This window comes from Pipra filicauda, unplaced genomic scaffold (genome assembly GCF_003945595.2).
Source record: "Pipra filicauda isolate LSUMZ 115617 unplaced genomic scaffold, ASM394559v2 scaffold36_size6622888_pilon, whole genome shotgun sequence".
Lineage (NCBI taxonomy): Eukaryota > Metazoa > Chordata > Aves > Passeriformes > Pipridae > Pipra > Pipra filicauda.
In genome coordinates, this window is record NW_024104498.1 from 5,374,611 (window position 1) to 5,388,572 (window position 13,962).

The 13,962-nt window shown below is 47.8% G+C and overlaps 1 protein-coding gene across 1 annotated transcript; it reads right to left on the reverse strand.

Annotated features, from left to right (window-relative positions):
* Window positions 1–786: 786 nt before the first annotated feature.
* On the reverse strand, window positions 787–8,774 carry TMEM275 (transmembrane protein 275). The gene is made up of 2 exons (XM_027747260.2): window positions 8,107–8,774; window positions 787–4,212 (listed from the first exon to the last, which is right to left on the reverse strand). The coding sequence occupies exon 2, from the start codon at window positions 4,119–4,121 to the stop codon at window positions 3,573–3,575; it is 549 nt and encodes a 182-aa protein (XP_027603061.1). The 5' UTR covers window positions 4,122–4,212; window positions 8,107–8,774; the 3' UTR covers window positions 787–3,572.
* Between the last annotated feature and the right edge of the window lie 5,188 nt (window positions 8,775–13,962).

The window sequence follows — 13,962 nt, forward strand, 5'->3', positions numbered from 1 at the left end:
TCTTAGCCAGCTCATTTCCCAGGTCTTTAACCAGCCAGCCTGCCTGGAACGGAGAGATTTCCTCTCGTCTCAAATCACTTGGTTGCACATGGGAGAGAAGCCCTTTGACGAGGTGAATTTGCAAGGCTCTCAAATCCTCTTTATTCTCGCTGTGCTATCCTTCCTTGACTCATCTCCAAGAGACCGTGTTGGGCTAAGCCCAGAAGGAGCACGGAAAGGTGACAGCACCAATCCTAGACACAGACAGGCACACACAGATACAGCTTCCACCCCTTCCCTGCACCATAAATTAAATACCATCTATACCCAGGGCTGGGAGGGATCTGCTAAAGTAATCCAGTCCTCCATCACCAGAGACTGAATCAGAGCAGCCCACAGTCCTCACCCACCCCAGACCAGAAACCTGCTCCTCCCATGTTCCTGATAAACCAGAGACCCACAATTCACACCTGGCCTGTTCAGGTACCCAGGGGCAGTTAATGTACACATGCAGAAAAAAACAAAGGCTGAATTTGGCTATTCCTGAGTTAGTCAAAGAAAGGATTGTGAGAGGAGGCAGTGGGACTAGTGTTTAGACAACCAGGACTTCAAGGGAAAGTGGCATTCAAGAGGCAACATGAACTCTTAGGGATGCTTTTTTCCTTGCAGGTACTTGCATTTCTAGGAAATCAAGCAGCAGAGCGAGGAGCACAAGGCAAAATGAATACAGACAGGATTGGGGCACACACAGTGTAGGGAAAAGGGAGAAGGTGGTTGTTAGACTGAAAAAGCAGGCAGGCCAAATGCTTTCTGAGTGCAATTATTTTAATGGGTCTGTCTTTTCCAAATTCCACATTGCACACACGGAAATAGCAGTTTCAAAAAAAGACTCACACCAGAAACACTGACTTGGAGAACAAGAAACTCTCCCTATCTCCCAGTACACGAGGAGGCACAAGATTCACAACAACATTAGTAACAGCCGGTCAGAGAGCGGAGAGACAGACAGACAGACATGGAAATTCCAAAAGACAGAAAAAGGAAAAAGCAGGAAGGCAGCAGATGTTCTCATGCCCACCTGGCTCTGCAGGCAGGCAGCTGGGGTCATGGCCTGGCAGACAGACCCACTACACCAGGAGATCAGCATCTCACTCGTCCTACACCTCCGCTTGCCCAGATTCCATCTCTGCTGGTTGTCATCTCTTAGGTCCCAAGGATTTCAGCTCCCAAAGCAACACCAGCTTTGTGGTGACCTGTATGGGCAGCACAGGACATGCCAGGTCCCAGGGCTGTGTCAGGACTCCCTATATGGCAGTGGTTGTGATGCCACAATGCGAGTGAACCACACTAAACTCCTAACTGGCCCTCAAAGTTCTGCTTTTGTCCTCTTTCCTGCCCAAGGGGCCTTCGACTTGTATGGGATCAGCCATTGTATTATCCAGCACTGGAAGCATTTCACGGTGCAGCTGTGATAAGGAGTGATTCCAGTATGCACTCCAGACTTGGCTTTCAAGTCTTCAGTGAATAAAAAAAAGGAGCTGTGTGGTTACCACTTGATTTTACTAACTTTTTGGCTCCAAGTGCTCAAAGAAAAGTGCTGCAGTAACCATATTCATGTGGGAAACGCCTCTAAAGGACTTCCAGACTGTTGTTTGCTATTCCAAAAGGCAAGCTGGGAATCAGCAAGCTATTGCTACAGCACTCTCGGGCAGACAAAAATCATGGGAGCCTTTTGCTCAGCACAGCAGTTCCTGCATGCCGATGGCAGGCGGTGCTGGAGGCAGAGCACACCCGTGAAAACAAGCTCTAAAGGAAGTCATGCAGAGATCAGATCGTACAGGCTCATCCACCTTCAAGCAATCTCCAGATTCAGGTGTGCTAATACCAACCTTGCTGCTCATCTTTGAAGCAGCTTTAAGTGGAGCTGGGAGCAGGAGTTTTCCCTTTTGCACAGGCTGGGAGCTGAGCAGCACCACAACTAAATGACTTGCCCAGGACCTGGAGGCTGCACCAAACGCTTGAACCCACATCTTCCCAGGCCCACACAAACATCCTTCTCCCAAGCCTGCCTCTTCTCCATCTAGCCAGTATAGACCAGCCCTGCTAAAATCACGGATGTAATTCCTTGTTGTAGAAGGAGCTGTTAAAGGCAGCAAACTGTTGCAGCACTCAGGGAGGACCCGCATTAAGACTGAGTGTTTAGTCACCTTTCACGAAGGAGTTTTTCAATCCAACCTCAATCCAAGTTCATGAAGGGGTCATCAGCTGCACAGTGGCTGCCCAGAGCAACCAGGACACCACATGCATGGACTGCACAGCACCATGGCTCCCCTATGACCACACGTGCCCTCACTTAACCCAGCACACCAGTCACGTGGCTCTCGCAGCCTGGCCATGCAGAGCTCTGCTTGTGGCCCAGGGGGGCCGTGGCCCTGTCACAACACAAATCCTTTGCAGCACTAATTTGTCAGATTAGGGTCTTTCCAAGGCAGATGGGGTGTCTTTGCTTGGAACAGCTCTTAATAAATTCCCTTCTGCAAGCTCATCCCATTGCTTTGCAAGCCCATGAACACACTGAGCATCCCATTTCCTGCAGAGAAGAGATCCACTCCTTGTAATGGAGTGACTCCTTGTAATGGAGTGACTCCCAGTCACTTCAGGGAAGGAGATACGCTCACCATCTTCCAGCACAGCTATACTGAAGCCCATACAGTTATCTACTCCCTGCCCCAAGGTGATATGTGTCCCAGGCCAGCCTTTCACAACAATATGGGAAGGAAGTTGCCTAGCGCTCAGTAAATAATCATTGCCCAAAAATTTCATTTGCAGCTTCCTGTTAGTCTCTGGTTACTTCAGGATTCAGCCTGCCTGACCTTCCAAGATAAATACTTCGTGGAGTAGCACAGCTGCAGCTCAAACTCATTAACACAAGAGGAAAACACGAGCACTAATTGTGATCCTTGTGATTCGTTCTCTTGCAATGGGTGGCAAAATCACCCAAACGAAGGCAAGATGTTGCAAGGATTTTCAACAGAGGGGAGATTGTTTCACAATGCTTTTCCAATAGCAAACACATAGCTTTGTCCCTACTGTCAAAAAGTCTGGCACTAAAAATGTCCAAATCTTCTTGTGACTGAGTAGCATCAACCTGTAATTTACTGCATTCCTGCTTCTTTTATGTCCAAGAATTGCTTCACTTCTGAGAAGAAAGAGCTGTCGTTTGTCAGTCCCATGTAGCCTCTCCTTCCAACCATCACATTTCCATGTTATACTAGACAAATTAATTCATTCTCCTCTTCCTATCTGCTCCCCAAAAAAGGCAGTGTATTTCCAGGAACTGAGAGTCAGCTTTTCACAGCAACATCATTATCAATTTTCTTTTAAAAACCATATAATGGGCATGTTTCGGCAAAAATCTGTATTTTTTTTTTCAGCTGTTGCATCCTCCTCCCTTAAATTGGTTCAGAGAGACCTGACTGTCTACTGGCTTTTCACGAGCACCTTTCCCACACCTCTGACTGATGGTACATCAGGGTTTTCCAGCCCAGCCATTGCAGTGTTTGGCTGGCTGCTGACAAAAGCTCTGCCTGGGTTTAGGATGCAGCCAGGTCCCTGGGCAAGTTGAGCTGTATGGCCTCTCCTCCTGTGGTGTATTTGGCCACTGGCCCGTTGCCTTCCATGGTGAAGAGTTTGCAAGTCTTGGCGTTCTCATGAACCGGTGTGGACTTTTTGGAGGAGATGGGGGAATTTGTGGGGCTCAGCTGAACAGCAGTGGTATCCTGCACCGTGTGCTCACTAGTTTCAATTTCAAAGGCTGTGTTGCCAGGTTTGATGAGCCCAATGTTGGAACCTGGTTTGGATTTCCTGGCCCCGTGAGCTGGGGGCCTCCGACTGCAGATGCAGCAGGCACCAAAGAATGTGAAAGCCACCACCAACAAGATGGGTCCAATGATGATGGGAGGGTTGTTCACGGGGAGGAAGGTCCCAAAGGCAAATGCTCCCACTAAAGTGATGTTGATCCCTGCTAGCATGATGCAAAGTCCACAAGCGCAGCAGAGAGCAGGGGAGGGGAGGCCCTGAGGTCGGGTCTTTTTCTGGATGGGTTTTTGGGACAAAGAGGCGCTGCTCTTTTCGCTGAACATGTTGAGATGAGTCTCAGAGGTCACTTCAGTCCTCACGGGGTGTATGCTGTGTTGAGAAGGCTATCTCCGGTCTCCTGCTGCCTGGGAATCCCTGGAGAGGAACAAAGAACCATGCAGCTGTCAGAGCAGTGAACCCAAGGCACCTTTCCCCTAGTAACTTCTCCAGGTTTGCTGGTGCCAACAAGTAAGCACAAATCCAAGCGTGCTCTCAAGTTTGGGCTCCCCCTGACCGTGGTGGTCACACGCAGTCAGCATCAGGCTGGAGCACTGAGCCCAGTGTGCTCAATGTCCTTTGCTATCCCTATGGATGATGCCATCCACAGATACTGTGAATGACACACTGTCAGTCACAGAAGTCTATAAGAAAAGAATACAAATGTGTGCATTTTGTCAGCTGGACTGTGCTTTCTGCCATGAATCACACTGTCTTCAGCGTGGTCACAGGAGATCCCACAGAAAGGGACCAGGAACTTGTTTGCCTCAGCAACTGTAAAACCAAGCTTGCACAATGTTTGTGCACAAGCAACAGCAGCTCCTGGATGGAGGCTCATGGAAACTGAGATGATGAAGCTGAAAAAGAGCCTGTGTGTGGATCGGCCTAGGACCCAAGGCAGGAACACATAGCCCTGACTGACAGTAGCAGCTTCTCCATGGAGAAGGTTATTGGATGTGATAAGAGCTGGCTTTGTGTTTGCTGTACTTCGCTGGAAAGTCAAATTGCCAGAGGCCAAATTGTCAGCAGTTTGCTGGTGATGTCTTTGATTTTACAGGCAGGAGAGCATTTCTCTTCCCAGCCTGATGGCAAACAACAGCGGTCTGCTCTCTCCTACTCCCCTGCCTAGCTCCCGAGCTTCTTCCCCCCTCTGCTGTCAAATCCTTTCAAAAGTGTTGTCAGCAGAAAGCTGATACCACACAGTTTCTACTGCAGGAGCCAAGAATCACTCTTGTGCTATTACCGGTCTACACCCGCTAAATTAAAAAAAACCAACAACATCAAACCAAACAATAAACCATCACCCGTCACCCTGAAACATGCCAGTGGGATCAGCCTGGCATTTTCAACATGTTTCCTAGGTTATAAAATTTTCCAGCATCTCCAGCTGAGGCAAAGCTCTCTGCTGCTTTATTGGGTGTCATATCTGATTTCCTTGGCTTGGGCTTTTGTTTAGACCTGAATAAGTGCAGCAGTGAACTTCAAGTGAAGTTCATATTCAGTGAGACATCAGCTGGAGCCAATAGGGACAGGTGCATGAAAAGATTAAATCCTTCCTCATCTAAGGATGCCTGACTGGGAAGGGGTCTCTCAGCGGGCAAAGATTTTTCAGGAAACTAAGAGTGTCTGAGGGAGAAGGGGCATTTTCTCAATTAGCCAGGCTAACACATATGCATGTTTCCCTAGAAGTGTCCTTTTGTTCTGCCTGGGAACCCTGGCATGCTGATGTGAGCTGGAACCCTGGTTCTGCCTCCTTCAGCAGCCCTGGACCAGCAGCAAGATAACTTCTGGTTAAAGACACACATACACACACTGTTTGCAAACCAGCTCTTGCGAATGCTACTCTCAACCTTTTGCACACAGAAGCTGCAGACAGCCCAGTGTGGCCCTTCCTCCTACATTCTCCCACTGCAAAGTGCTCACCAGGGAACTGTGTGGCTTCTTGTGGTTAAATCACATCACAGATTCACTCTACCAGGTTTCTTGACTCCTCAACCCTCACCTGCTTCCACTCTGAAAGATTTCCCCCTCCTGGGAGAGCCAGGCAGCTATCACGGCTGCTGGGATCCAGTGGGATGCACAAATAAGCTGGCATTCTCTACTCCTAGGCAAGACATCACCAGAGGTCAGGCTCCCACTGAGATTTTCAAGAGGAGCTTCAACCTGTTGCCCATCGGATCTCTCAGTAATCACCTGTGATCACTGTAAAGAGACCATGCTGGTTTCTGGCTGCTTTCAAGGCTACAGTGATATCACCCAGCACGGCCCCTGGTAGCTTATTTTCTCTGCTTAGTAGTTTTTGTTCATCACTACAGAACCCTGAATGTAGGGGGTTAAGCTTGGGCAAAATCCTCACTGGACCTTGCCAGGCAGTAACAGGGGAGGAGGAGGAGAAGAGGCTCATTCAAGCACCATGGACAATGATAAGTCAGGGTGGTCCATCCAAGGACAGTTCACCCCAGCAGGTAAAAGAGAACCACAGATCCACTCCAGAAGGATAAATGACATGAGAGGATGATCCAACTGAGTTCAGGATGGGTTCAGGCACCATTAGCTTCCCAGGCATTCATGGTTGCTTCCTAGAAGGAAAGGGGACCAGATCTACAGTACAGAAACAGGGATGTGTAATGTAAAGGGCTGAGACCTCTCACACTGCAGCTTGACTGGAGGAGGCATTGGCTGCTCCTTGGACCCCCATAAGACAGACAGACAGTTGACAGGCTGTGCCAAGTGACTGGTCAGGAAACAGCCACTATCTGCCTCCTGGCAAGTGACAAGGGAAGAAAGGAGTCAGGCTTGAGATCTCATTTAAACTGTGTGAGCAATTCTGGGGCTTATCACACCCTTTCTATGGCTGCATCATAGGTGTTCTGGCCATGCTATGTCCAAGCCAAAACTTCTTTCCTATCCTCCTTGCTTGGAGCAGCTACATGGGGTAACAGATCTTTCCCAACAGAAAGCAATGGACTCCCTGGAGATTCTAAGGGGAACCTCTTCCATGAGCTTGGGGAGAGAAGATCCTGGAAGACAGACATTGTCACGGGGTTGGGACATGACCTGCACACACACCACAGGGTAACCAACAGCACGGAGAAGACAGTATTTCTGGGCTGGGAACATTCAGAAAGTAGATCACTGTTTGCTGTTTTCTTGATCTCCATGGAAAACATCAGGGATTATACACAAGGGATTCCAGTTGGAAATCCAGATGACATGGGGATGAGAAAGCCAGCAGAGCAGTGGAGGATAAAGCAAAAAACAAACCAAAGCCACAGAATGCCATATGCTATTCTCTACCTAATAAATCCCTGCAACAACACAAAGTCCATGTTTATTCTGATTGTCATGCACAGCAAAAGCATCTTTGCTTTCCTGTCATTTCCTAAAGCACAGGCTGATGCTGTGGGTAATAGGGTCAGGGTCCTTCTCCATTCCCATCTCAGCCACAAGAATATACTGGTGTGGGTCAGCTGCCACTGCTGACCTACCTGAGGTAGCTTTTATCTTTCACTTCAGCAAAATCAATGGCTTAAAAAATGACCAACTTTCCAGCCAAATTTTACTGCCCAAAATGAACAACTTCTGTTCCATCAGGATTGTAAAAAGTTCTCTTTGGGCTCTTTGTTTGAAACAGGTTCTTTTCTTATGGATTGAAGTGTAGGTTTCTTCTCCAAACAATATTTCAGCTTGAAATGCACTACTGCAAGCACTGCTATATAAGAATAAAAGCTGCATGTCCAAGCTAGCATGATGGAAATCCAGAGGCTATAGTGATTCCTTCCAGGGGAATATCCATCCCTCCCTATATTCTCAGGGGGGCAAAGAGAGACTTTCATCCATATCTCTGAGACTTCCTAGAGCTCGAAGGACATGCTGACATATTCATCCAGCATTTTAGGAGCATCTAAAGCCATACCAGCAGCATGTACAGCTAAGCACGTTTCCCTCTTAGTTGTTGTGAGGGGGATCAAGCTGTCATCCTTCCACACCATCTCATTGCAACAGCACAACCAAAATATTTGTCAGACCTCAGATGAGTCTCCTTCCTAGAGGTGTGATGGCACAGCAAAATAATGACAGTGATCAGCAAACAGAAATTGCAGTCAGGCAGCTACAACAACCTCCTGCACACAGGCAGACTCACAAACACACAGACACGTACCATGTAGCTATCAGGAGAAGCACAAGAGTTTTTTTCCCTGGGCAAAGTGCTGGGAAACTCTCCGGCAGGGCCAGAGAGAGCCTCGGTGTCTGGAAGGGGAGGACGCTCACCTGGGCTGGAACGTGGAGCCAGGGAAGGCGATGGAGAGAAGTGTCCCGGGTCTCCCTTTCACCCTTCGGTCCGGGATGACAAAGCCATGGCTAGTCCCAGCAATGCCAGGGGTGGAAGCCCAGCTGTGAGCTGGGAGGAGAAGGATCTCACATTCCTCCTCCCCTCTCGTCACCGAGGTCCGGAAACTTTGCTGGGGTGGCAGGCGGGCAGTCCTCGAAAGAGCTCAGCAGGCTCTGTGCGAGCTCGGCTGCCTTCTCCCCACTTTCCTCCTTCCCCTCGGAGGATGATGTTGTTCTCCTTAGGCAGAAGGGGGTTTAGCCGCAGCATCCCTGCCCCGCCGCATCCTCTCCTGCCTCCTCCTCCTCCTCGAACGAACCCGCGGTGCCCAGCGAGGCTCAGCCCACCGCTCCCCGCTGTCCGGCACCGCTCACCCTCTCCCCGCTCCTTTTCCTTCTTCCTTTTCTACTTCAAGGCTGCAGCTCCCGCCCCCTTCAGCTCACAGAGGTGACCGGAGCAGAACAGCCCCCTTTTTTTTTTTTTTCTCCTAGGGAGAGGAAAAACCCAGGAGCGCTTCTATGCCGAGGGTCAGCCCCAGCCGCCCTGCGGCGGCCCCGGGGCGGAGAACAGAGCGCGGCCGCCGCAGGGGAGAAGGGGAGACACCGCCAAATGCCAAGGAGTAGGATGTAGGCTCTCGATGCTGCAGCGAGGCACGGATCTCTCAAACACGAGAGGTCTGAAACGCACGTTACGAATAAAAAAAAAAACAACCAACTGGCGTGCGGTGCCTTTGGATGCTGGAGGGATGCAGGAGGGATGCAGGAGGGATGCAGGAGGGAGTCTTTGCTGGGCGGCTGGCAGTGAGGGGTGCTGAGACAGGACCTCCAGAGGTGGAACGTCCAGGGTGTGGAGGGCTGGCAAATTAAAAGAAAAGTGTCCCCAGATGCAAAACTGATGTTTAAAGTGGCTATCAGATCTCAGGTACACTCAAAGGCACTTACACTAAAAACATGTCTAATGCTAGACCCTGTTGCAAGCACAGTCAAAATCTTAACTCCCATATTAAGAAGCCAACCTCTGTCTGTTTGCAGAGTTGGTGACCACAGGAAATATAGCAAACTGCAACTTAAGCACTGGATGGTGTGTAGATAATCCACCCACAGCTGAAGAGGTGCTGATAATCACATGTCCTCATCTGCTCTCCATGCCCACACTTGCTGTAACCAGCCTGGATGCTGCCAGCAACAGCTGAGCAGAGGCTCCTCTCCAATTTATTGCAGAAGAATCCTGTACAAACCAGGCTGGAGCTGACTGAACATCAATCATGCTCTCCTCTTTCTTAAATTACTGCTTTCATGATTGAGAGAGAGAAAAGGAGAAAGGTAAAAAAGATGGTGAAAAACAAAGGTCAAAGAGAGAAATCACTGAAGGGAAATGAACACTTCTCTCTATTCTCCAGGCACCACTCCAGCCTGAGTATTCTTAATACAGCATCCTCCTCTACTGCACCATACTGCATTTCACCTTGCAGGTCATCCTAGAAATTCAGGCAAAAACAAGCTTTTCAGAAAGAGGTTCATTCTCTGCCAAGGAAGACAACTCTGTTTTCTCCTTAGCTTAAGTAAAGCCAACGGCACACTGCATTGTTTGAGCAAGAGGGCAGGAGGGTGTTGGAAAAGCAGTGCTGATCAGATGCGTTGACTGCCTGGGCTTATAGAAAGAAATAAGTGGGAAATCTCATTTCAGATCTTTCCAGAGATGCAGTGTCTCCTCTAGGGATTCCCTGGACTCGTAACATGAAATTCAAAATGGCTCAGTACTCAACCCTATCAGAGAAGTGAGGGGAGAGTGCACAATGGAAGATTTTCTAGAGAAATCACCCTCTGGCACATCTGAGAGAGACAACTGTACATGTGGCAGAACTGGTGTTTAGTGTTTGCTGACTGTTGCTGGGTAGAAACCAGAGTGGCTGAACTCATTCTTGGTGTAACTCCACAGAGCTCAACAGAAGCAGTTGAATAAGCCCTGTTTATGTAGGAACAGTGGATGTCAGAGGGAAAGAGACCGTCAGGGTCTTTGATTCCAGCCCACTGCTATCAAGTTGTATAACAGCATTCATAAAGCACTCAAGCTCCAAAGGGGACCAATTAATACTGAATGACCTGTGAGTTGTTCCCTAATTGCTCAAAGCACTGATGAAGAAGGCTGCTTCTGCTTCTGTTTTGCCGTTGCATGTCTCTCCATCACACTTTCTGCTTAATGGTCCATAAACCCAATAAAAATGCTTTACTGAAACATTGCATATTTCGAGCTCCACTGAAACAATAATTCTGTGTTTCGCACATGTGCCCCTGAAAACCTGGCAGACTGCATTCATGTGATTAAAACAACTGCTAATTCAAGAACTAAAATTAAAGGCTAGATTTCCCACTGGTATAAATCAGAGCAATTCATTTCCTTGCGGAGCTTTGATAGCTCATGAGCATTCATGATTTGCCAAGGGGGTTTTGCCAGACTGATGGCTTCTAGTTTTAAACTTGCCAGGCACTGGAAGCCCTGCCTTCTTCAGAGAAAAGATCCCAACTCTCAGCTGATTAGAAATTATATTCCTCTGGGAGAAGCTGTTTGTACCCTGCCTCTGCTGAATTCAGAAATTAGCTGAAGTCAGAAATTTTTGAATGTGAGGCAACATTGTCTGCCTGCCTTTTCCCACTGTCAGTTCCTGACTCTGGTTTCAGTACTAAGAAACCTGTCTCAAGCCCTCTTGCACCCACAAAGGCTGGGCTTCAGTGCCATCACCTCCTGGCCTGGAGTAGGTCAGGATGGTGACTACCACATATGAAACCCTCATACAACACACTGGCTATGTGAGTTTTCTCTCTGCAAGGTTAAGTGAAAAAGGTGGGAAGGGTGAGAATGATCCATGGAGGTTTCAAAGGATTTTGTTTGGGACTCATACTCAAGTGAAAGCACATGAGCAGCATCCACACTTAGGAACAGCAGCATGCCAATGGCCCAATTCCTCAGCATGACGGGACCAAAATGCAGCAGCCCATGCTGCTGCCAGCTGAACCATGCCCATCACACAAGAGTGTGTGGGAGACAGAGAATGCCTGGAAGTTTATGGCCCTTAATAAGATCATTAGACAAAGGTCACTGCAGAAATATCCCCCTGCAGATTTCCATGAGATCTCCAGAACTGGCACCTCTGTGTGAGTTTACAGTTTAATTGCCTCTTTAGGGAAAGAAATGCCAGACTGAATCTGTTGTTGCTCCAAACCAGCTCTGAATGCCACCATGTCTGTCTGAAAGTTTGCACTGTGGCAGGATCCTCTCTGTCTCATGGTTCTGTGCTCTCTGGCACTTCAGAAGGGAAAAAGGTCAATTTCTGTAACAATGTTTACATGTCTACAACACAAAGAAGGAGGCAAAAAAGAGATTAGTATTTGTCATTCCTAGAGGTAGCTGTGAATTTACAACGCAGGGGATTTAAACCCACGAAGGAGACACTTCCTTGTACAATGTGTAATTAAAATCACAGGACTCTACTGTGAAGAACACCAGTATTAATGTTCTCAGACCCAGAACACAGATAAAACTGGACTGTCAAACACAACAGACCAGTTGCAGCTTCTGGCTCACCATGTTATGACTGGGAATGACTAAGGAGGAAAGCTTGCTCTAGGTTTGCCACTGTCCTTCTAATCTAAGCCTCTGTTATTGAGAGCTGTTGAGGCAGAATAATAGGTAAGGTAGATTATTTTACCTAGTCCCATATGACTGTTCCCACATCAGGGTGAAACTTTTGTTTTTTTCTGAATATAGACCCAAACTGGCTTTCCTTATCAGAGAGACCTGGCAGACACACTTCATGCCTAGTCTCACTCAGTACAACTGCAATATCCAATGTACTCAGTGCATCTCAGCAGGGATGATTCCTGCTTTTACTCTTCTCTTCCCAGGAGCTCTCTCACCATGAGCAACACTGTCTTCATGACCTGAAGCATCAGGACCAGCTGTCCCGAGTTCCACCAGCAGATGTTCCCATGCCCATGGCTTCTCATAACGTCCATCAACCCCCTTAGAGCAGGGCTCAATCAGCTCCCAATTAATCATTTCAGCTGAAGACTGCAGGCAGAATACCTGTATTTGCTCACCAGGTTGCATCTCCTCAGGCTGCTGCAGCTCCTCACCATGTGCCTGTAGAGCACTCAGCCCACCCGAACCCACCGAGCCCCTCTGTTCAAAACCCTGTAACCTGGCCTGGACACCTCTCCCACATGATCCACTCATGCCAAGAATCCCATGCACAGTGTCGAGGAAGCTGAAATCAGAACAGGAAGGACTGGGAAACAGACTGAGAAAGGTATAAAGAGTTGCCTTCATGCCACATTTTGTGGGATTTGAGCCCTGAACAGATGGGAATCTCAACTGAACAGTCAGCAGGTACCATCAGTCTGACTTCCAGCATCACTAAAGCTTTGCTTATACCCTCTGATCTGATGCTCTGCTTCCAGAGCACTTCTGTGGTTTGTTATGGTTTTTAAAATGATCTGGAGATAATTTTTCCCCTTCGCACAAACAAACAAACAAAACAGGCTTCCAGAATTTCAAACAAGTTTCTCCTTCCTGTGACACCTTCTCAAAACACTGGAAAGTCAGCAGACAGGAAACATCTGTGCAAGTGGCTGTCCTATTACAAAAAGAGTTCAGTAATTTTTTATGAAGCTTTCTCAAACAGGAGGAAATCAGCGGGTCAGTTATCAGCAAGGGGCAAATATTTTTAATTACCTTGCAGGGAGGATTATGTCTCCTCTGTTTAATTCTCAATGCTTCACTGACAACCTAATTAGCAAGCAGCATCACTGGGAGAGCAGACCTGAAGTTATGTGGCTTTATTCTCCCAGGAATCAAACACCCAGTTCACTTCCCTCTGTCATATCATGGATATCTCTGCTGACCAGATCTCAACAAGATGTAGTTGATCTGGAAGAGACAAAACCACAGAGTGTGCCCATCAGCTGCTCTCCCTCGTGATTTCAAATGTGGTTTATCAAAGACTTCAGTGTTACATCATCTTCTTTAAAAGAAGTGGCCGGTAGAGATTTAGTTGAAGGACTGTTGGCTCCTCATTAACTGAAATCAGAGTTTGGTTTGTGTATTGTAGTTTGTATGTAGTATGTTACACATTACACACTATTATAGTTTTACTTGTCTTTCCCTTCTTTTCCAGGGAGAATACACCAATACATGTGACCTGCATTGGAGCTGCCAAAGCAATGGAAGCAGCACCACAAGAGCCACTGATATTCATGAGAACAGAGTCAGGCCCCAACATGAAACACAACAGGAACAAGGAACTGTCCTTCCAAGAGAATTTATGCTCTTCCTATCGGGAGTATGCCTTAGGTGAATTTGAGGACATTCCTGAGGATGGGATTTTAGTGGCATCACAAACCAGCAGTGGTGAACTGGAATTTTGATCATGAAGAAAAATGAAAATGATGGAATCTGAAAGGAAGCAATAACCATATGCCATGTCCTCTCTGAATCTAATTCTTGTGTCTGAGCCCTGTACACGAGGAAGAGGCCAGCCAGCTGTGCCACCTTCTGACACTGGATGATGTACCACAGGAGTTCAGCCTCGGGAACCAAATCCACCAAAGGATCCATTGGCCTGCCCACAGTGTCTTTCTGTCCATCCAGCCACTCAAGAACTCCCTTAGGCATGGTGATTTAGACTGACAGCACCTATTTCCCAGTGCAAGCAGGCTAAGCTAGTTACTATGGGTAAAAAGATGAATTATAGCCTTCCAAATTCAACCTGTCCCCGGACATGGAGACCAAACCCCTTTTGG